Source organism: Hibiscus syriacus, unplaced genomic scaffold (genome assembly GCF_006381635.1).
Source record: "Hibiscus syriacus cultivar Baekdansim isolate YM2019G1 unplaced genomic scaffold, ASM638163v2 tig00111067_pilon, whole genome shotgun sequence".
NCBI lineage: Eukaryota > Viridiplantae > Streptophyta > Magnoliopsida > Malvales > Malvaceae > Hibiscus > Hibiscus syriacus.
The window spans coordinates 1,005,548-1,030,460 of NW_024062969.1; the positions used below are offsets into that span (position 1 = coordinate 1,005,548).

The 24,913-nt window shown below is 33.5% G+C and overlaps 2 protein-coding genes across 2 annotated transcripts; one reads left to right on the forward strand and one right to left on the reverse strand.

Moving 5' to 3' along the window:
• Nucleotides 1–821: 821 nt before the first annotated feature.
• LOC120151696 lies at nucleotides 822–2,456 on the forward strand. Its single transcript, XM_039164077.1, has 4 exons — nucleotides 822–933; nucleotides 1,033–1,701; nucleotides 1,803–1,882; nucleotides 2,289–2,456. The coding sequence occupies exons 1-4, from the start codon at nucleotides 822–824 to the stop codon at nucleotides 2,454–2,456; spliced, it is 1,029 nt and encodes a 342-aa protein (XP_039020008.1).
• Nucleotides 2,457–22,763: 20,307 nt separating this feature from the next.
• On the reverse strand, nucleotides 22,764–23,361 carry LOC120151697 (transcription factor AIG1-like). Its single transcript, XM_039164078.1, has 3 exons — nucleotides 23,239–23,361; nucleotides 23,085–23,168; nucleotides 22,764–23,030 (listed from the first exon to the last, which is right to left on the reverse strand). Exons 1-3 carry the CDS (start codon nucleotides 23,359–23,361, stop codon nucleotides 22,764–22,766), a joined length of 474 nt encoding a protein of 157 aa, XP_039020009.1.
• Between the last annotated feature and the right edge of the window lie 1,552 nt (nucleotides 23,362–24,913).

A 24,913-nucleotide genomic window follows, 5' to 3' on the forward strand; every position in this document is an offset into this window, starting at 1 on the left:
AGATTAAAAAGAATGTTTAATTAACTTACTGATTAATAACTAAGTGAAGGATATAATCTATGATTTAAAGTTTTGTGAGTATGTATACTTAATTATTCGAATTTTACTAAAATAATTAAATTTATTTATTTTGAAATCTAATTTAATTATTCTGAAATTTACATTATACTAATTTAAATAATAATATTTCACATAACACAAATTTTAATATTAAATTTCAAAATAAACTTATCCTATCTTATCTTCATTTTAATTTTTTTTAAATAAAATATTTTATTATTATTTGAATTTGATTTGTCTTTTAAGGCTCTAACTACACGTAAGAGTCTCCTTTTCTTATTTTCCCTCCTCCTTTCTTATTAAAACCCTCAATCTACTGTCAATCGGCCTTCTATCCATACGACTGCGATGTTGAACAAGAAAGTAGCAACAATTCGATTAATCAATTCACACATTCAATTCTTCCCGTAAGTGATTCTGTTCTTCGATTGATCTTTCGATTTATACTGTTAACCATCTGTGTTGAAAGAATTTTTTTTTTCAATCAAATTGTCTTGATAATCACCACAATTCGTGCGTATGTGTTTGTTCTTGTTTTTTTCTTTTCTTTTCTAAGTATACAGTTATTCGTAATTTCGTATGTGTCTATTCTTGTTTTTTTTCCTTTTTTAAGTATGCAGTTATTCGTTTGCTTATGTGTCTGTTCTTGATAATCACAGTTTCTCTTATTTAATTTTCTGTTTTCATTTTTCTGGCTTCTGGGACAATATTGCAGCTGTTAATCATCAATATTTTGCTTTTGGAAAATCTGATTTGAAATTATGACTTCTGAAAATCAGTCATCAACTTCTTCAAAGCAAGATATAGCTTGGAAGTATTGCATTGACATGGGCAAAGGTAAAGCAAGATATGCTTCTGCATATGTAGCAGTAGGTGATGAAACGTCCACATTAAATTATTATATTTGTATATATTTATATAATTATATAAGACTTGAAGTTTTATACTATTTTAATTTTTATATCTTTATAGGACGTTTATTGATGGCGAAACGTCCACATTTATATTGGACTCCATGTGCTGCTCATTGTCTTGATTTGATGCTTGAAGACATAGGAAAGATTTCGAAAGTTCGTGTCACGTTGAAGAGAGCAATGACCTTAAACGGGTTTATATATAGCCGTACAGGTGTTGTAAACATGATGAGGAAGTTTACCGGGAAAAGAGAGTTGGTGAGACCCGCGATAAACAGATTTGCCACCGCTTACATCACTCTTTGTTCAATAAAAGTTCAAAAGGCAAACCTTAGAAAGATGTTTTCTTCTAATGAATGGAGGAAGAGTAAATACTCAAAAGAGCATGGCGGTAAAAGAGTCGCATCCATTGTTTTGAAGCCTACCTTTTGGAGTACAATTATGTATATCCTTAAGATGACGGGTCCTCTCGTAAAAGTGCTTAGGTTAGTTGATGGTGAAAAAAGGCCAGCCATGGCCTATGTATATGAGGCCATGGATAGGGCAAAAGAAGCAATTGTAAACTCCTTTAATAATGTGGAGAACAAGTACAAAGATGTGTTTGCAATTATTGAGAAAAGGTGGGATTGTCAACTCCATCAACCATTACACGCGGTCGGGTGTTATTTGAATCCTCAGTTATTCTACTCAAATCCCCAAATTCAAGAGGATAAAGAGGTGATGATCGGTTGCTTAAATGCATTGAGAGATTAGTACATATATAAAATAATATAAATCAAATTTAATTTTTGCTTGTTCTAAAACTTGTTCTAAAATATATATTTACAGCCGAGTGGTGGGCTTCTTTTGGCAATGATGCACCGGAATTAAAAAAGTTTGCCATCAAAGTCCTCAGCCTTACGTGTAGTGTAAGTCGTTGTGAGCAAAATTGGAGTATTTTTAGCCTCGTAAGTAACTCAGATATCATTTAAGAAACATCATAAGTAATGTTTTTGACTCTTGATTATTCTGTTATAATTTGGCAGCTTCATAACAAAAGAAGAAACTGACTTGCGCAAACTCAGCTCAATAATTTAGTCTATGTGAAATATAATCGAGCGTTAAAGCGGCGTTATAATCATCGTGATGTCATTGATCCAATCTCTTTGGATGACATTGATGAAAGTAACGAATTGTTGCTTGGTAAAATGATGAGGATGAAGAAGAAAATGAAGATTATGTGTTTGATGATGACGATTTGACATGGAAGGATGTTGGTATAGCTTCTGGAGCTTATGAGCGTGACCATAATACTAGAAGAAATAACGTTGCTAGTTCAAGCTTGAAAGGAAAGGAAAGGAAAAAGCTAGACCACACCTTGTAGATGAAGATAATGAAGTTGTTATGCTAGAGGAGAGTGACACTAAAGAAGAAGACATTAGGGATTGTGAGACGATGAGGAGGAAGATGATGACTACCACTGACGATGATGATGAGGATTAGTTTGATGTTTGATGATGATTATCAGTGACTTTATTTGATGTTTTGTTTTTGCATGTTGAATGTTTTTGTTAAACTTAGTACTTGATTATGCTGTTGATACTTTTGACGTTAGGTTTGGTATTTTGAATTTGAGAATAAACTCTATGAAGCCTAATATTGGGTATCTATGATATTTGAGTTTGATTGCATTATATATACATGTTTACAATTTTTGGATATATGCGCCTTCATGAATCCGCGCCTTTCATGCGCCTCACGCCTCAAGGCTCCAGGACACTTTGCGCGCCTTTCATGCGCCTCACGCCTCAAGGCTCCAGGACACTTTGCGTCTCGATGCGCCTTGAGCCTTTGATAACTTTGATCCTAAAAACAACTAAACTAGCAATCAAGAAATGGGCGGGGAAGAGATACCAATTTGCAACTGTAGAGTTTGTCGAATTAGAAAGGATAATTCACTTGGCAGAGGAAAATTTCCAACAGTTGCAAGATTCAAATGGTAGTGAAAAAGGAGCAGAATTGACTGCTATGAGATCAGAATTATGTAGCTTTACAAAATTGAAAAACAAATATGGTTTCAAAAATCGAGATCAAAATGGGTGGAAGAAGGGGATTATAATACAAGATTTTTTCACATATGTGCTTCAGTTAGGAGGTTAAGGAATTTCATGAGTGCTCTAAATGTCAATGGTGAGATTACTCAAGATCCGGCTATCATCAAAGCTAGTGTTAAGGACCATTTTTTTGGAATTTTTTTACACAAAGTCTATCTTGGAAGTTGAAGATATTAAGCTGAATTTTTCCAGAATTTCAGTGGAGCAAAGTGTTATTTTGGAAAAAGAATTTACGGAGGAAGAAATTTGGGAGACTTTATAATCGTGTGATAGCAACAAAGCTCCCGGGCTGGATGGTTTAAATATGGGTTTTTTTCAAGAGATTTTGGTCTGTTCTAAAGGTCGATATTCTAAAATTCTTTCATAACTTCTATATGGGGAAAGATTGGGAACATGGAGTTAATCATACATTCATTACTCTTATTCCCAAGGTGTCTAATATTGGTAGACCTATAAGCCTTGTAGGAGGGTTATACAAGATCCTTTCAAAATACCTTTTCGAGGAGATTAAGGAGTTGTATTACTGATTTGAAAATCCCTACGCAGTTTGCCTTTATTTCAGGCCGTCAAATACTGAATTGCTCTCTTATAGCAAATGAGGGGTTGACTTTTGGAGGAAAAATTGACTTAAAGGTTGTGTGTTTAAAGTGGACTTTAGGAAGGCTTATGATACTGTGGATTGGTCTATTCTTTTTAAGGTTATGGAGAAAATAGGATTCGGCATCAAATGGAGGAGTTAGATAAGACAATGTGTAACAACAACTTCAATTTCAGTTTTGATCAATGGGGTCCCTTCTAAGGAATTTCCTATGGCAAGGGTCTCCTTCAAGATTGTTATCTGTCTCCTTTGCTTTTCAACTTGGTTGGGGAACTTCTAAATTTACTTCTTTTAAAGGCAGTCACTGAGGGACTGTTTTGTGGACTGTAGATTGGGAGGATGAGACTGCTATTAATTTATCTCATCTGCAATTTGCAGATGACCTAATTTTTTTTGTAGGGCTTCAAAAAAATAGATTTCAAATGTTAAGAGGGTATTACAAGTGTTTGAAGTCATGTCTGGTCTTCAATTGAATCTAAAGAAAAGCAAGTTATTTGGTGTTAATATGGCTTCAGAGGAGGTTGAGGAGTGGGCATCGTCAATTGGTTGTGCGGTTGGGAATTTTCCTTATGACTATCTAGGTCTACCTCTTGGTGCAACACGAAATTCTTCCTCTTGGTGCAACACGAAATTCTTCCTCTCTTTGGGATCCTGTTGTTTTAAAATTTTACAAGAAACTTGAAGGTTGGAAAGCTGCCATTCTTTCATTGGCAGGGAAGTTAGTCTTGATTAAATTGGTTCTTTGTTCACTTCCAACTTACTACTTGTATTTTTTTTTAAATTCCCTCCTTGGTCAATTCCAAAATCAATTCCATTATGTCTAAGTTCTTATGGGGAGGTGGAATGGAGAGAAATAAGATTCATTGGGTTAGTTGGCCCAATGTGTGCAAATCTAAGGATGAGGAGGTTTGGGAGTGTTAAATATTATTAATATGAACAGAGCCCTTCTGGGGGAAATGGTTTTGGAGGATTGCTAATGATAGGAATGTTGTTTGGAGAAGGTTGATATTGCTCTAAATACAATCTTGTCCTTATTCATTATTGTTCAATAGCAAAATTCCAGCTCAAGCTTCCTGGATTTGGAGTTCAGTGGTTAATTCTCATTTTAAAGAAGACTCATTTGGCTCAAAGTTCTGTAGTATGTGCAGAATTCAAGTTGGTAGTGGTCAGTTTTTTCGGTTTTGGCAGGACAACTGGGCAATGGACTGCCCTCTTAAGGTCTCTTTTCCAAGGTTGTTTGCTATTTCTTCAAATCATAGTGGCAAATTAATTGAATTTGGCGAGTTTAGTTCTTTGGGATGGATTTGGAATACTTAGTTGAGGAGTTTGGCAGATTGGGAATTTGAACAATGGGCTAATCTGATGACTATCATTTTTAATTTTTGTTTGTCTAAAAAGGCCATCAATGGTCTGATCTGGAAAGGAAACGGGGCTGGTGTTTTTTCTGTAAATTCATGTGTGAAGATTTGTTCCTTGGCTTCCCAGGAGAATTCTTTTTGGAAGAAAATTTTATGGAAAGGATTGGTGCCACTAAGAGGTGAGTTTTTTTATGTGGCAGGTGGTTCTTAAAAAGCTGTCAGTGAGAGGAAACTGGTTAAAAGAGGGGTTACGGGTATTGTAGATCTTTCTTGCCTATGTAATTTGGTTGATGAAACTTCTTCTCATTTATTTTTCTCTTGTTTTGTCATGTGGTCACTTTGGAACAAATTTGTGCAGTATTGGAGTATTAGTTCGGTTTTTCAAGAAAATGCGCAGAACTTCCTCCTAGCTTGGGAAGAACTAAATTCTAGTTCTTCTATTTGGAACTTTATTCCGGCTGTTGTTATTTGGACTGTTTGGAAAGTTAGAAATGATATTGTCTTCGAAAGAGGGAAGTTAGACCAGGCTAACTTATTTTTCTTATCAAGAGTGAGGCTTGCATCTTGGTTCTTAGCTAAGTTTGCAGACTCTGTTATTTCTATGGATTCTCTTATCAGTGACTCGTCCCTTGGGGATTCATGTTTCCCTCTTAACAAATCAATTGTCTCTATGATCTTTTGGCCCCCTTCCTAAGGGCTTTGTCAAATTGAATGTGGATGCAACTACCAGTTCTGATTGGAACAGCAGTGGAATTGCGGGTATTCTTAGAGATGATGAAGGTCTTCTTTTTGGCTCTTTTAAGGAGGGTCCGGGTCCACCTACTTTGATGGAGTTAGAGGCTGTTCAGAAGGGATTATATTTCTTTGATTCAATGAGATGAGGTATTAAAGGTCGGTTGATTATAGAATCAGATTGTAAAATGGTAGTGGAATGGGTTAAGAATGGAACTTTGTGTCATGATCTCTATGCCTTTATTGTCAGGGATATACGATTAAGCTTAAAGAAGTGGAGGGTGTTATTAGATGGTTACTAGGACAACCAATATAGAGGCTGATGGGTTGGCTAAGTCTGGTATTGGCTAATTTCAGTGTGTTTTAGGGGTATTTTATTTTGGGTTCTTAGGATTGTTTGTAAGGGTTTTATCTTGATGATGTAAATCTTATGTATATTTTATTAATGAAGTATAAGACACTCTTTTCCTCCTTTCTCTGATTAAGGAATTCATTATGAGTTCCTTAATCATGAATGGGGTTTTTAATGAGGCCTTCAATTCCTATATATAAAGAAAAGACCCTCCAAATACTTGGAAAAACTTTGTTTTAGATATAGTTGAACATACATGTGTCAAAGATATGCCCTCATTTGGTAGTCACATTGAAGTTCGAGTAACACAAGCTTATCATTGATGAGCAGTAACTAAGGATATGATAGATATACCAGGTCAATTGAAAATTTTGTGTATGAAAAGCACAGTCATATCGATAAATTGAATGGATTAATTGTTAGGGTAAAGTATACAAATGGTCCCCCGACTATAGACCATTGTTTAGTTTAGTTCCCCAACTATAAAAGTTATAAAATTGTCACCGACTATAGGATGTTGTTTTGTTGAGTCCGTTGACTATTAAAAGTTATAAAATGATCTCCTTATTAGGCGATTATAGGGTGTTGTTTTGTTGAGTCTCCCGACTATTAAGAGTTACAAAATGGTCATCCGATTATTCATATGTTCCAAATTTATACTTTTTCGTTAAAATTATATTTTAATGATTTCTATTGGTACCATCATTGCTTTAAAGTATTGGCTCGACGACATAATGTTTCAAGCATTAGCTTGACGGCATGTAAACAGAAAATTGACCACGAAATATAGTTCAAAAGGTTTGAAATCAGATTTTATCATACCTCAGTCAATAGATTAACGTCAACTCAGATGATCGCCATTTTTCTTAACATAAAAGGACAAGTTTAGAGCATATGAATAGTTGAGTGATCATTTTGTAACTTTTAATAGTTATAATGCTCAACAAAGCAACACACTATAATCGGAGACCATTTTATAATTTTTAATAGTCGGGAGACAACAAAATAACACCTTATAGTAGGGATCATGTGTACTTTACCCTTATAGCTAATATATGGTTATTATATACGTGACATCTATGATTTTTTTTTCATTGATGACATTGTGCTTGTGTTTTTTTCATTTGCATCTGGGAGTCTAGATGGTCCAATAAGATATTAGAGGCACATACAGATGTTTCAGAATATCAGCTTTACTCGTTGAATTTCTGCTGATAGTTTGGTAGGGGCATTCTCACCAAAATCAAGTGAAATGCCAAATTTCAATTTTGGCATTGTAGTTACAGGTCAAGCTTTGATGGTTAACAATGTTCATCAGAATTGGGGTATAGGAGGCAGTTTTAGTGTATAAAAATGGTTAATTTGTGTGGTGATAAAATTGGAGGACGTGTGGAGGATGGAGAAATTATTTCAATCATTGGGAATGGTGGATCTTAAAACAAATTGCAATTAGTTAAAAACCTATCTATATATTCAATAGAAAGGCAAAGTCATATACAAGTTTTCTAACAAGTAGGGACGGTCATAGAATTTTATATAGGGGTGAACTTGAATTTATAAAATTCTAGAGGATTAAGTTGAATTTATAAAATTTCAGGGGTGAAAATATATTTTCAATAGAAAATACATAGAAAAAAATTTAAATATATAATAATTTTAAATTTTCAAGGAGTTATTGCCCTATCCGTCCTCTCTTGGTCCATCCATGCAAATATGATATTTGTGGCTTCCATTATAATGTTTTTAGGATAAATTGTATTAGATATTATTGAACTTTAGTTATTATATCGTGTATACTATTGAACTTTTAATTGTCAATTATAACATTGAACTTTAATTATCATTTCAATTATATTGTTGGCTTATTAAATCGTTAATAGTTAGATCAAAATGATGTCATTTTAGTAGGTATCTACGTTGATAGTTGTCAGTCATGTTGACAGTCGTCAATCACGTCATTGTGTCGCTAAAGATTTAATGGTTTAGTGATATAATTGAAACAAAGGTTAAAATTCAGAGTTATAATTGATAAAATCGAATGTTTAGTTGCATAAATATGCTTAAACTTCGGTGGTATATAATGTAATTTACCCTTGATTTTATACCATAAGCAGATACAAATCGATGACGCGGAAATTTGTTCAACTGTAATGCCCGACATTGACGTATTTAATTGATTCCATCTGTTGTTTTCGCCCTTCTATAGAAAGCTGGTGATAGAGTTTTCTGTTTATGTTATAATTTTTCTTAATTTCATACTTTTATGTATATTTTAAAAAAGGAATAATTATTTGTGAGGCCCTCAAACTTTTTTGAAAAAAATATTGTGGCCTTTGAACTATTTTTGCACTTAATATGGTCCTCAAACTAAAAAAATCAAAGTGGCCATTTGACTAACGATTTTCATCGTTAATAATTACGATATTAATGTGAGCTCAGTGTGTTGACGTGGCGGTCAATGATATTGATATGCCGGTCAATAATGATTGATAAAGTGGTTGATGAGTTAAATTATTTTTTTGGTTTTGTTCGATGGACAAGTGATTTTTTTAAAGTTTGAGGGTTTATTTGATTTTTTTAGAAAAATAAAAAAATTTAAATTTTAAAGTATAAAAATATTAAGTATAAAATACCAAAACAAATATTAAAAATACATCACAAACTATTTGAAGGTAAGAATATATCACAAATTATAAAATAATAAATTGTAAATTATTTAAAAAATATTAAAAATTATATATTATACGGCTTGCTTTAGATATTTGTGAATGCGTTCATGTCATATATTTGTTATACTTGATATTTCATCGTTCATCATTGGGCTGTTACATTTGATACTTTTCCTTTTAGCTCTATATTTTTATGCTTAGATGAGAGTTGTTAACTCGTGAGATGATTCAATTGATGATATTTTGATTTTTTTTTCCCGATAACAAACATAGTAGGAAACTGCTTTAATGTATCATTTTTCTATGGAAGGTGTCTGTGGGCATGATTATGCTTTATATATATATTTAGCTGATATGAATCATGATTATGCTTGACATATATATTTTATATTTTCAATTTTTTATTTTTTAATTTTGTTTTGCATACCCATTATTTGTAAAAATGTGAAATTTAGTTTAGTATGTTAAGGAAAAAAGTAAAAATTTTGCATACCCATTATTTGTAAGAAAAGAATATTAAAATTTTGTATCTGTTCTTAAATTTTTGGATTTGTCAGTGCTAAGAATGAGTAAGAGATTTATACTTGATGGATTTCAACTTGTTCTAATTTTACAAGATATTTTTTTAAAGAAAAAAAACCAAATTCTTGATTGGATCAGGCTAGATGAAAACTCATCAGATGTCAAATGAAAATTAAATGTCAACTGAGATCAAATTCAAAATTAGGATGAAAATTATATGATCGGACTAAAGATCCTATGTATACACACACATAACTACAATGCTTCTTTTTATATTTAATTTCTATTATCACTATTTTTATCGAATAAATAAGGGTAAATAGGAATACTTAAAATTCAGATGAGATTCACATTATATGAAAAAATCACTAAATGTCAGGTCGAATTGTATTCACATAAAAACTTTAAATTTTGAGGTCTAGTTCAAACGAAAAATCACCAGAAATCGAGTTGAATTATATTCAAGCATAAACTTTAGATTTTCAAGTAAAATCTGAATTGAACAAAAATTGACTCTACCGACCCATACCTCCCTATATAGGACATTACACTACTTTATTAAAAATATTAATAATTATTTAATTATTTAAATAAAAGTTTTTTAATAAAATTGAAATATTATGGTTTAAACTGTTTAAAAATTATTAAAAATATTATTAAAAAATTTTAACGGCAAATAAAAATAAACGTTGAAGTTTATTATCGTTGTTATAAAATATTTTCTTGTTGTAATGAGAGTATCTAAAATTAGCACATTCATCTTGTATCCTTGATGACACCACACCACTTTCGGGGTTGTGTAGGCTCATGAATTTCCCCTGGGAGTACCCAGGCCTGTTTGGCCAATGCTATCCGCTACTTTATTCCCGTTCCTTTAGGTATGTTGGAAGGATACTATCCAATCTAGAGTGAGTTGCCTTCCTTCATCCAGATCCTTGTTGATTAATTCCACAGCCTCACTGCTATCAATTTTATTATCACCTATTTCTCGTCGAGTTTCTATAAGCACCGAAAACCTTCGTAGATTCCCCAAAGCTCTGCTTCGAGGATTCTGCACATGCCAATTTTTTTAGCAATAGTACTGGTGGTCGGGTATAAAAATGGAAGTATCCGAGTTCATGTCATCAAGTTAATTGGAACATTAAGTCCCCTGAGGGTTACTCCAGGCCATTCAGATTCCGCAATGGAAGTGTGATATGGTGACCATGGACTTTGTGACTGATTTACCGATGACTAGGTTTAGACACGATGCAGTGTGGGTCACAATGGATTGTTTAACCAAGACAGCCCATTTTCTCCCTGTCTGGATGGACTATACATTAGAGAGGTTAGTGCAATTATACATTCGCGAGATAGTAAAGGTACATGGAGTTCCGACCTCGATCATATCCGACAGAGATCTACGTTTCACTTCTTGATTCTAGAAAACACTACATGAAGCCTTAGGTACCAAGCCATATTTTAGCTCTCCCTTTCATCCTCAGGCCGAAGGACAATCCGAGCGCGTTATTTAGATCTCGGAGGATATGCTTAGATGCACCATCATAGACCTTAAGGGTTGTTGGGAGGACCACTTGCCATTGATAGAGATCGCATACAACAACAGTTATCATGCTAGCATCCAGATGGCTTCGTATGAATCCTTGTATGGGAGCAAGTGTAGAAATCCACTATGTTGGATAAAGCTCAGAGAGGGTAAGATTATGGGTCCCAACTTGATCAAGGAAACTGAGGAGAAGGATCGGTTGATTCAAAGCCGTTTGAAGGAAACTTTTGACAGACAGAAATCGTATGTTGATCTGAAATGCAAGGACATAGAGTTTGCAATGAGAGACAAAGTGTTCCTCAAGGTTTATCCATGGAAGAAGCTGCTTCGATTTGGATGCAAAGGGAAGTTAACCCCATGCTTCATAGGACCTTACAAGGTGCTAGAGAAAGTTCACTACAGCAAAATGGGTTTATAGCGGCGTTTTTTGAATAAACGTCGGTAAATTTATTGTTATCATGGCGTTTTTAGAAAAAACACCAAAACATAATAAATTTCATGGCATTTTCATAGAAATACCACTAATTTTATGCATATCACGGCGTTTTAAGCAAAAACACCGCTAAATACCTGTACTTTAGTGCCAATTTTATATAAACGCCGCTAAAGATTGTACTTTAGTGACATTTTTATACAAACACCGCTATAGGCTCGTACTTTAGTGGAATATTTATACAAACACCACTAAAGACTCATACTTTAGTGGTGTTTTTATACAAACGACGTAATAGGACACATATATAATGGCGTTTTTGAAAAACGCCGTAAGAGATTCATACTGTAATGGCGTTGTCGAAACGATTTTTCCTTAAAGAGAGAGGGCGAGATTTTGAAAACCGCATCATTTTTAATTATTCTATTTATGATTGATTTTTAATTAAAAAATAATGTGATTTTAAAAAACCTCTCATTTCGAAAAATTTAGGATTCCTTTTTAAAACAAAAGGTACGGTTCAAGGAGTCACCACCATTCTTTGATTAGGGTGTGATTGGGCACCCAAAAACGTTTTTGTCATTTTAAATAAAAATTAATTTTAATTAAAACAACAAATTTAGATCTGCGTTTACCAGAAAATGAGTTCGGGAGTCGGTTACATGTGGCGAAGGATTAACACCCCCACAACGCCCTGAATCGTACCTAGTCGATTAATTAATGTCTTTGCAATGAAATTTACAAATTCGAATTTAACTTGGTTTATAATCCCTTAAAACAACAAAGATGTGAATTTTATGATATTTAGAAGTACCAAAATGAATTTAATAAAAATTACCAAGCCATTAGAAAGATAAAGAATATTCGATTATTTAAAAATATTGAGACTAGATCTTTAGGTGAGTTCTAACGATCTTTTATCAACAAATTTAAAAAATCGAATATTTCCTTTTCTTTCGTTTCCAAATTTTAAGGTGAAGAATCAATTTTTTAGATGTCACTAATGGGACACACTTGTAATTTAAAGTCATCGAGAACAACTTTCTAGTGAGTTAAGAGAAGCCATTCGAACAATTTTAAATTAGAAGTGTATTACCCTTAATCCAATTATGTGACAGCGTCGCGTTATGTACATGAGGTTAACATACAAATAAAAAAATCTAATTAATAAATAATATATGAAAAATTAACATGTGATAATATTACTTATATATATTAATATATAACAATATATAACATACTAATGGGACTTAAATACAAGAAAATAAAAACATAACATACCAAACTATGAGAAAAACTGTACATATTAAACTAATGACTAAATCACGTTAAAAAAAATTTTAATATCTAAAATACAAACAAAATAATAATTGAAATGGACATATAAATAGTACATATAGTAAACAATGAAACCAAAAATAAACAAATCACAACCATGAAGGATTAAAATTATAATAAACCCTAAACATGCATAGGACCAAAAAGAAACGTGCAAAAATGTAAAGGTTGAATGTCTAAAAACAGAAAAAGTTAACTATACTAATACTTGGGACCAAAATTAAACGTACGTAAACTAAAGAGACAAAATTATAAACACTACAATTAGGGACCAAGATGAATTACAATGAAGCTAGAGTGGCTCATCAAATAAATGACCCACACTCTAAAACACGGGTTGCCCTGGCTTTTCCAAAACACTGTCGTTTTGGTACAACCCGGAGCGACGTTGTTTTGGACCCTTAATATGATGACATTTTAGGGTAAACTTTACCCTAATCCTATTTGCAAAACCCCTTTGCTCACCAGAGGCATCGTTCTCACTATACCTTTTCTCACCTTCGACCTTCTTGTTATTATGAAACCATAAGCCTTCCATGGACTTCATCTTTCACCGCCACTTATGGGCTCCGACGACGAGCCGAAACGAATCAAAACTTAACCTAAAACAAACCCCGACCCAAAACTCCCTCAAAAATCCTAGAATCTGAGACCTAATCCTCATCCCTTTTTTCTTTGGCCAGCTAACCACCGTGGTTGTCGCCGCCTACAACCCTGACGAAAGATGAAAAAGGTCACCGAAAGGTGACCACACACTTCAAAACCTGAACATAACCAAAACCCTCAACTAAAGTGCCTCTAAATTGGAGTTAACTCAACCCCGACCACTCGCTCTCTCTACTCCGACGACGAACACTCATCTTTTTCATCCCATAATTTGTCTATTTTCCTTCCCTTTCAATATTCTTCATTCCCTCAAGAACATAACAAAGGTTGAAACTTTGAGACTTCTAAGCACCCTATAAAGTTTCCAAGTGAAAGAGATAAGAGAAAGCTCTAAGGTAAAGGTCAAGGAGAAGTTAGTCCTTGTAATACCCTAAACTCATTTGGACCCTTGATTTTAAAACCTAAATGTAACCCCCTAAGACCAATGCGGTTAACCCGATCCGATTTGGAGTGTCACATTAGGGCCACCGGAGCGACACACTGTAAAAATAGCGAAAAATTTAAATTTTTTTATCAAAACATGTAAATTCATAAAATCATTAATCGGTATGTAGAATTAAAACAGATTTTCAGACTCACATATAAAACAAAATACAATTACATGCCCCCTAATCACATGTACCATACTCTGCAAGCAACGCCTGAAGAACTCCTTTACTGATGTCGATAGATGCACTTGTACAATTCTCTTAACCTGTAATGTTAAGTAATAGAGTGAGCTTCAGAAAGCTCAGTAATACAGAACTACCAGGTGATGCTGAAGAACGTGCAAATATAGATAAACATAAATTTTCCTATTGGTTCCGAACATCTATGAATTTTCATGTATATCGGAGATTCTATTGATATTTCAGATAGTAACAGATAATGAGTTTTCAGTTCAGATGGAAATATTTCGGATGTCTAGGTTCAGGAGATCAGAATAGGTTATCTAGTGTGTTCCCATAAAACCAGTGAAGAGATACAAATCTTTTTCTTTTTTAAACAGTAGTAGTTTAAAAACATATTTTTATTCAAAAACCATATTAATCCCTCCAACTAAACTCTCTATAATGTGTAGGTTCCCCAGAACCATACACCCACCTACACACCAAGTAAGGACTTACCCTGAGCATAAAGCAGAGGAGCCTGCAGTAACGATAACTTCCTCCAATAACACCCTCCTATAAAAGATTTATCAAAAATCATATTATTCCCTCCAACCAACACTCCATAATGTGTAGGTTCCACAGAACCTTACACCCACCTGCTCACCTACTAAATTCCATGATTTCATAAATCAGGAACAATTCATATTTTTGAGTGAAAACATGAAACCAGATAGCACATTTCAGGTAACCATAATTCATAAACCAGTAAATTCCATTATTTCATAAATCATGTACAATTCATACTTTTCGATGAAAACCGTAATCGGAGATCACATACCATGTTACCGTGGTTCACAAACCAATAAATCAATACTTTCATTAAATTCATTTAAAACATATAAAACTATCATGTAGTACATGTGGAACATAGTAGAGGATCAGAATATTTATCAGATATTCTTCAGAGTTACTGGATAATCTTATTGTGCAGAGAAACAAGGATCTTCAGTTTACCGATAGAATGTCAGAATTTCGAATCACTAGAGGAATAGTTCAATAACTAACAGAATCATCAGTTATTCAGAATATAACATGAGTTGATAAGGAAGAAGCGAAGATTCAGAACATTTACGGTTTGTGTCAATCTATTGAAATATCGAACAACTCGAGCTGAATAACTCCCATAACTGATACTTATCGACTGGTCAATCCATTACCCTTCCAGGGTATTTATTCTTTAATACCAAAAATTCTTGTCCAGAAATCATCTTCGGAATCATCGCTGAATAGATCTTTCAATGTCTTTATTTCATTTTCACGCTTCCACAATATCATAAAATGCTGACGTGTTTGATTTGTAGTTCATGACCCATAAGAACATTACATCATGTCTGTTCATTAACGTTTCCAGACTCATCCAAATCACTTACTTAATCCTTAGTCTATGAGGTTACTTAGTTCGATTAGCATTCAAGTCCATTCCAGTTACTTCGGGATTTTCCAGAGTAATTCAAACGTTACTGAATTTCAGATACATGTTGTACTTTAATTCCATTCAATTTGGTCTTCGTGGTTGATTTGTCGAACAAACGTCCAATTCTTAGTATTGAATGTGATCTAGAGTTGAACTGAGCTGAATACTTCAAAATTTATCATCGAGCCAAACTTGAGAAGACGAGCATGCATTCAAGTAATATCTATTCATTTAGGTATTGACATAGCTTTAGGGTTTATCTACTCACTTAAATTGTGTTCCATTACTTTTAAAGGTAATCCAATACTTTTAAAGGTAGTCCAATACCTATGCTTATTTGGATTCCTTAATTAATCCAAGACTTTTACTTAGTTTAGGCCATAAGGTTATTTTGGTAATTTTGGTATTCAGTTTTATTCCATTCATTTTAGAGCTCGAGGATATCCAATCATTTGAGCTTGGTGATATTCTTGGGTCATTTCCATTACAGGGGTATTTTGGTCATTTTACAGATTCAATGTATTTTAATCCTTTTCTTCCATCTATCTTACTATTAAATCCAATCTTATTATTTATTTCATTCCTTTCGAATAATTCTGACATCAAAATACCCCCAATAAATTATTCTTCAGGTATTTACTCATTACTCGAATATTTTCGGGTCCAGTGCCTTCTCAGATTTTACAAACGGAATATCATGATTTTTTCTGTACAAAGACAGGATCTTAACAATTAAAATCGTACTTAATCGAGTTAAGTACAAATCCTCAAAGTACTCTCTCATTCAGGGTCAACTCAGACTATTTTATCTCTCAAGAGCATTTTCGTAATTTCTTAACAGATAATTTCGATATTAGCTCTTAACGAAAATAATTATAATTTAAAGATCCTATGGTTAATTGCTTTCTCGAACATTCTCTGATCTTGAAATGATTCCTTAACAGACTTCTAGCATCTTGCTTAAACACTCCAGGGTTAAAAAAACCGGTTATCCGCATTTCCTAAGCAAAACTAACATTTCTTATGCACATCAGTAATTTTTACCGGATCAAATTGTCTTTTCAGAGTTATTAACCATCTTCCAGGGACAATTCTTGTCATATTACAATATAAGGGTATTTTCGTAATTTTACCCAACCAGAGTATTCTCATAATTTCTCATCCGAGTATCTTTAATATTTAACCTTTGTTGATATAACATATAAGTTACAAATCCAGGGCTGATTCCTTTATCATTAATCACAAAACTTGTAATTTAATTCTAACAATATCTCAATCTCCTATATTAATCATCTGAACCATAATCAGTTGCCAAATTTCTACTATGTTCGGATCGAGTGTAAGAATTCATTAACTACACAAATGAGTCCAACATTATCTTATTCATACATTACCAATATTCACATGTTCCATAAAGCATAAGAGGTAGTAAAGTATTACCTCATTTTTGTGTCATACTGATTGACCATAAAAATTCCATTCGAACGCCCCCGATCTTCAATTCAACTTCCAATAATTCCTCAGATACATATCAACAGAAACTATATAAAAAACAGAGCTTAATTCTGAAAAACGGATCGAATCGGTGATAAATCAGTGAAAACCAACTTACCGGTTTTAAATTTGGCGAAATGGACCTCGGAATCGGACTTAGGACATCAACCAAAACCCAAAATATTACTCTTAAATTCCAGCTCATCAACTTTATTTCTAGCTTCCAATCTTTTTCTAACGAACACGAATAATCTATCGTACAAATATGACTTCAAATAATTTTCCTCGCCATAAAAAATAACTTATTAGAATCTAATTAATAATTTGACGACTCAATTGGTAAAATTGAAAACTAATGTTGCCATCAAAATAGTTAATTACTTAAATTAGTGACTAAATTGATCTTGTAAAAACTATTATGTCATAACTATAACCATTTGGAAACGAAAAGACAAGGTAAAGATCTCACCAAACTTGAGTGACATACCTTGTGATTTACCACTTTATTTTCCTAAACACCACCTACGTGATTTTTCATGTTGGGATCATAACCCCATTTTCCTTTGTCTTCAGATCATATTCCTATTTAATTTCCCTTAATTTTTTGAATGTTTGATTGTTGATAAAAGACTAATTCCAAGCTTCTTGGTCTGATGCATCCACTTTTAGTTCATCCATTTCGGTCGGAACGACACTCGTTTATAATATCAAACAAGTTTTCCGTTTCAACTGCTTCGCATGTTGGATTACTTCTGCAAACAATGAAGCCTTGTCTATTTTGTGGTGCTTGGGAGTAAGTTGCGTTGCTTTGCGAGATGGTTATTGATTCTACGAGTATTGCCATGGAGATTGTTTCCTTTGTTTGAGCGTTTCTTCACTTGCTGAAACTCGATTAACTAGAACCAAGATAACTTGTGGGAAGATACCGAGAACGTTGAACAAACTGGCACCTGCTTTTCTTCCCTGGAAGAGCTAGTATCATCTTTTAGTTCTCCCGGGATTTTAGGTGCACCTTTTGAACCAGCAGTCGACATCTTGTATAGAAATTATATTAGGGTCAAGATTGGAAACGAAAATGGAGAACTTGGGCCAATTATTCTTGACTCGAATGAGCAAACTGGTAGCGTTCCAGGTGAGGAACTTCAATGGCTCTTTCTTGATGTCCACTTCAGGCTATGCATCACCGTTTTCAAGACATTGCTTTGAAGGCGAAAGCATGGGCTTCTTTGCTGAGCCTTCATTCTCAATTGGTTTGAAGAATCGCTTCATCGTGTTGCTCACAAGTTTACATTCCCAACTCTCTTTTGTCATTGTTTACCTGCTCTCTTTTTTTTATGGATATTTTATTTCCCTAGACAATGACTTCCATATTTTTTTATTATATGTATGGAGATTATTGTTGGGAAATGACAAAGCAAATAAATTCTTTAATTGATTTCCAGCTTTGGTGGATAAGGACAAACATGCAAGTTGGAAACAATGAATTCTAGGCAATGCCATTATTATTAAATTAATCCATCTCACCCAACAATTTGTCCACTTCTACCTACTCTATCATCCTCATTCACAATTTTCTTTTAAAATTAATTTCCCCCATAATTAGAGTGTTACAATTCTCCCATCCTTAAAAGAATTTCGTCCTCGAAATTCATTCATGTCACATAATTGCAGGAATGAAACTTTCATCAGTTCTTTCATATCTTTAAGTAGCTTTTATAAAAATACGGATCCTCCACTAATCGTTAACCAGTTGAGCATACATTTTTATCAGAACTTTTCCTCATTTCAATAAAATAATCAGAACATATTTATCCTTGTGGAATCCATTCAGCATTGGTTACGAGAATAGGCTTATAGAGCAATAAATATCCCAATTTCATTTCTGGAGTTGGATCGGAATTTCTCATATGAGTAAATCTCACATGGCTCGTGATGTACTTTACCGAATTCAGATAAATGTTACTGGTATTCCTTTATGTAAAGGTAGATCCTTAAAGGATAAAAGCTTAGGTGTGCCCGTTAAAGATAGGGACTCAACCTTAGAGTTCCAGCTTAGAGAGATACGATTGTAGTCTAGGGGCATGTATTGATTTGACATCTTTTTAAAATTTGACCGGCCGGTCTATCTTAAAAATTTGACTCAACCATAGCTCTGCTATCACTAAATGTAACCCCCTCAGACTAATGTGGTTAACCCAATCCGATCTGAAGTGTCACATTAGGGCCACCGGAGCGACCCACTGTAAAAATAGTGGAAAATTTAAAACTTTTTATCAAAACATGTAAATTCATAAAATCATTAATCGGTATGTAGAATTAAAATAGATTTTAAAACTTACATATAAAACAAAATACAATTACATGCCCCCTAATCACATGTACCATACTCTGCAAGCAACGCCGGAAGAACTCCTTTACTGATGTCGATAGATGCACTTGTACGATTCTCTTAACCTGTAATGTTGAGTAATAGAGTGAGCTTTGGAAAGCTCAGTAATACAGAATTACCATGTGATGCTGAAGAACGTGAAGATATAGATAAACATAAATTTTCTTATTGGTTCCGAACATCTATGAATTTTCATGCAGATCGAAGATTCTACTGATATTTCAGATAGTAACGGATAATGAGTTTTCAGTTCAGATGGAAATATTTCGGATGTCTAGGTTCAAGAGATCATAATAGGTTATCTAGTGTGTTCCCATAAACCAGTGAAAAGATACACATCTTTTTTTTTTTAAACAGTAGTAGTTTAAAAACATATTTTTATTCAAAAACCATATTAATCCCTTCAACCACTCTCCATAATGTGTAGGTTCCCCAGAACTATACACCCACCTACACACCAAGTAAGGACTTACCCTGAGCACAAAGCAGAGGAGCCTGCAGTAATGATAACTTTCTCCAACAACACCCTCCCATAAAAGGTTTATCAAAAATCATATTATTCCCTCCAATCAACACTCCATAATGTGTAGGTTCCACAGAACCTTACACCCACCTACACACCTACTAAATTCCATGATTTTATAAATCAGGAACAATTCATATTTTCCAGTGAAAACAGGAAACCAGATAGCACATTTTAGGTAACCATAATTCATAAACCAGTAAATTCAATTATTTCATAAATCATGTACAATTCATACTTTTCGAAAACCGTAATCGGAGATCACATACCATGTTGCCATGGTTCATAAACCAATAAATCAATATTTTCATTAATTTCATTTGAAACATAAAAAAATGTCATGTAGTACATGTGAAACACACTAGAGGATTATAATATTTATCAGATATTCTTCAGAGATACTGGATAATCTTATTGTACAGAGAAACAATGATCTTCATTTTACCGATAGAAAGTCAAAATTTAGAATCACTAGAGGAATAGTTCAATAACTAACGGAATCATCAGTTATTCAGAATATAATTGAGCTGATAAGGAAGAAATGAAGATTCAGAACATTTACGGTTTGTGTCGATTTATCGGAATATCGAACAACTCGAGCTGAACAACTCCCATAACTGATACTTATCGACTGGTCAATCTATTACCCTTCTAGGTTATTTATTCTTTAATACCAAAAATTCTTGTCCAGAGATCATCTTCGGAATCATCGCTGAATAGATCTTTCAATGTCTTTATTTCATTTTCACGCTTCCACAATATCATAAAATACTGATGTGTTTGATTTGTAGTTCATGACCCATAAGTACATTACATCATGTATTCATTAACGTTTCTAGACTCATACAAATCACTTACTTAATCCTTAGTCCTTGAGGTTACTTAGTTCAATTAGCATTCAAGTCCATTCCAGTTACTTCGGGATTTTCCAGAGTAATTCAAATGTTACTGAGTTTCATATACATGTTGTACTTCAGTTCCAATCAATTTGGTCTTCGTGGTTGATTTGTCGAACAAACGTCCAATTCTTAGTACTGAATGCGATCTAGAGTTGAACTGAGTTGAATACTTCCAAAATTTATCATCGAGCCAAACTTGAGAAGACGAGCATGCATTCAAGTAATATCTTTAGGGTTGATCTACTCACTTAAATTGTGTTCCATTACTTTTAAAGGTAATCCAATACTTTTAAAGGTAGTCCAATACCTATTCTTATTTGGATTCCTTAATTAATCCAAGACATGTACTTAGTTTAGGCCATAAGGTTATTTTGGTAATTTTGGTATTCAGTTTTATTCTATTCATTTCAGAGCTCGAGGATATCCAATCATTCCTGAGCTTGGTGATATTCTTGAGTCATTTCCATTATAGGGGTATTTTGGTTATTTTATAGATTCATTTATTTTAATCCTTTTCTTCCGTCCGATCTTACTATTAAATCCAATCTTATTATTTATTTCATTCTTTCGAACAATTCTGACAGCAGAATACCCCCGATAAATTATTCTTTAGGTATTTACTCATTACTCGAATATTTTCGGGTCAAGTGCCTTCTCATATTTTACAAATGGAATATCATGAATTTTTTTGTACAAAGACAGGATCTTAACAATTAAAATCAAACTTAATCGAGTTAAGTATAAATCCTCAAAGTACTCTCTCAATCAGGGTCAACTCAAACTTTTTTATCTCTCAAGGGCATTTTCGTAATTTCTTAACCAGATAATTTCGATATTAGCTCTTAACGAAAATAATTATAATTTAAAGATCTTATGGTTAATTTCTTTCGCGAAACATTTATGATCTTGAAATGATTCCTTAACAGACTTCTAGCATTTTGCTCAAACTCTCCTGGGGTTAAAAAAACCGGTTATCTGTATTTCCTAAGCAAAACTAACATTTCTTGTGCACATCAGCAGTTTTTATCCGATCAAATTATCTTTTCAGAGTTACTAACCATATTCCAGGGACAATTCTTGTCATCTTACAATATAAGAGTATTTTCGTAATTTTACCCAACCAGAGTATTCGCATAATTTCTCATCTGAGTATCTTCAATATTTAACCTTTGTTGATATTACATATAAGTTACAAATCCAGGGCTGATTCCTTTATCATTAATCACAAAACTTGTAATTTAATTTTAACAATATCTCAATGTCATATATTAATCATCTGAACCATAATCAGTTGCCAAATTTCTACTATGTTCGGATCGAGTGTAAGAATTCATTAACTACATAAATGAGTCCAACATTATCTTATTCATACATTTACCAATATTCACATGTTCCATAAAGCATAAAGAGGTAGTAAAGTATTACCTCAATTTTTGTGTCATACTGATCGACCATAAAAATTCCATTCGAACACCCCCGATCTACAATTCAACTTCCAATAATTCCTCAGATACATATCAACAGAAATTATATAAAAAATGGAGCTTAATTCCAAAAAACGGATCGAATCGGATGATAAATCAGTGAAAACCAACTTACCAGGTTCAAATTTAGAAAAATGGACCTCAGAATCGGACTTAGAACATCAACCAAAAACCAAAATATTACTCTTAAATTCAAACTCATCAACTTGTTTTCTAGCTTCCAATCTTTCTCTAACGAACACAAATAATCTATCGTACAAATACGACTTCAAATAATTTTCCTCGTCACAAAAAAAATAACTTATTAGAATCTAATTAATAATTTGATGACTCAATTAGTAAAATTGAAAACTAATGTTGCCATCAAAATAGTTAATTACTTAAATTAGTGACTAAATTGATCTTGTAAAAACTATTATGTCATAACTATAACCACTTGGAAACTAAAAGACAAGGTAAAGATCTCACCAAACTTGAGTGACATACCTTGTGATTTACCACTTTATTTTCCTAAACACCACCCACGTGATTTTTCATGTTGGAATCATAACCCTATTTTCCTTTGTCTTCAGATCATATTTCTATTTATTTTCCCTTAATTTTTTGAATGTTTGATTGTTGATAAAAGACTAATTCCAAGCTTCTTGGTTCGATGCATCCACTGTTAGTTCATCCATTTCGGTCGGAACGACACTCGTTTCTGCTATCAAACAAGTTTTTCGTTTCAACTCCTTTGCATGTTGGATTACTTCTGCAAACAGTGAAACCTTGTCCATTTTGGTGGTGGTTGGGAGTAAGTTGCGTTGCTTTGCGAGATAGTTGTTGATTCTGTGAGTATTGCCATGTAGATTGTTTCCTTTGTTTGAGTGTTTCTTCACTTGCTGAAACTCGATTAACTAGAACCAAGATAACTAGTGGGAAGATGCCGAGAACGTTGAACAAACTGGCACCTGCTTTTCTTCTCTGGAAGAGCTGGTATCATCTTTTAGTTCTCCCGGGACTTTAGGTGCACCTTTTGAACCAGCAGCCGACATCTTGTATAGAAATGATATTAGGGTCAAGATTGTAAATGAAAATGGAGAACTCAGGCCAATTATTCTTAACTCGAATGAGCAAACTGGTAGTGTTCCAGGTGAGGAACTTCAATGGATCTTTCTTGATGTCTTCTTCAGGCTGTGCATCGCCGTTTTCAACACATTGTTTTGAAGGCGAAAGTGTGGGCTTCATTGCCGAGCCTTCCTTCTCAATTGATATGAAGAATCACTTCATCGTGTTGCTCACAAGTTTACATTCCCAACTCTATTTTTTCATTGTTTACCTGCTCTTTTTTTTATGGATATTTTATTTCCCTAGACAATGACTTCCATATTTTTTTATTGTATGTATGGAGATTATTGTTGGGAAATGACAAAGCAAATAAATTCTTTAATTGATTTCTAGCTTTGGTGGATAAGGACGAACGTGAAAGTTGGAAACAAAATTCCATACAATGTCATTATTATTAAATTAATCCATCTCACCCAACAATTTGTCCACTTCTACATACTCTATCATCCTCATTCACAATTTTCTTTTAAAATTAATTTGCCCCATAATTATAGTGTTACAATTCTCCCCTTCTTAAAAGAATTTCGTCCTCAAAATTCATTCATGTCATATAATTGCAGAAATGAAACTTCCATCAGTTCTTTCATATCTTTAAGTAACTTTTATAAAAATACGGATCCTCCACTAATCGTTAACCAGTTGAGCATACATTTTTATCAGAACTTTTCCTCATTTCAATAAAATAATCAGAACAGATTTATCCTTGTGGAATCAATTCAGCATTGGTTATGAGAATAGGCTTATAGAGCAAAAACATATCCCAATTTCATTTCTGGAGTTGGATCGGAATTTCTCATATGAGTAAATCTCACATGGCTCGTGCGGTACTTTACCAAATTCAGATAAATGTTGCTGGTACTTTATGCAAAGGTAGATCCTTAACGGATAAAAACTTATGTGAGCCCGATAAAGATAGAGACTCAACCTTAGAATTCCAGCTTAGAGAGGTACGATTGTAGTCTAGGGGCATGTATTGATTTGACATCTTTTTAAAATTCGACCGGCCGGTCTATCTTAAAAATTTGACTCAACCAAAGCTCTGATACCACTAAATATAACCCCCTCAAACTAATGCGGTTAATCCGATCCGGAGTGTCATATTAGGGCCATCGGAGCGACCCACTGTAAAAATAGAGGAAAATTTAAAACTTTTTATCAAAACATGTAAATTCATAAAATCATTAATCGGTATGTAGAATTAAAACGGATTTTCAGACTCACATATAAAACAAAATACAATTACATGCCCCCTAATTACATGTACCATACTCTGCAAGCAACACCGGAAGAACTCCTTTACTGATGTCGATAGATGCACTTGTACGATTTTCTTAACCAAGTGATGTTGAAGAACGTGCAAATACAGATAAACATAAATTTTCTTATTGGTTCCGAACATCTATGAATTTTCATGCAGATCGGAGATTCTACTGATATTTCAGATAGTAACGAATAATGAGTTTTCAGTTCAGATGGAAATATTTCGGATGTCTAGGTTCAGGAGATCAGAATAGGTTATCTAGTGTGTTCCCATAAAACCAGTGAAGAGATACAAATCTTTTCTTTTTAAACAGTAGTAGTTTAAAAGCATATTTTTATTTAAAAACCATATTAATCCCTCCAACCAAACTCTCCATAATGTGTAGGTTCCCCAGAACCATACACCCACCTA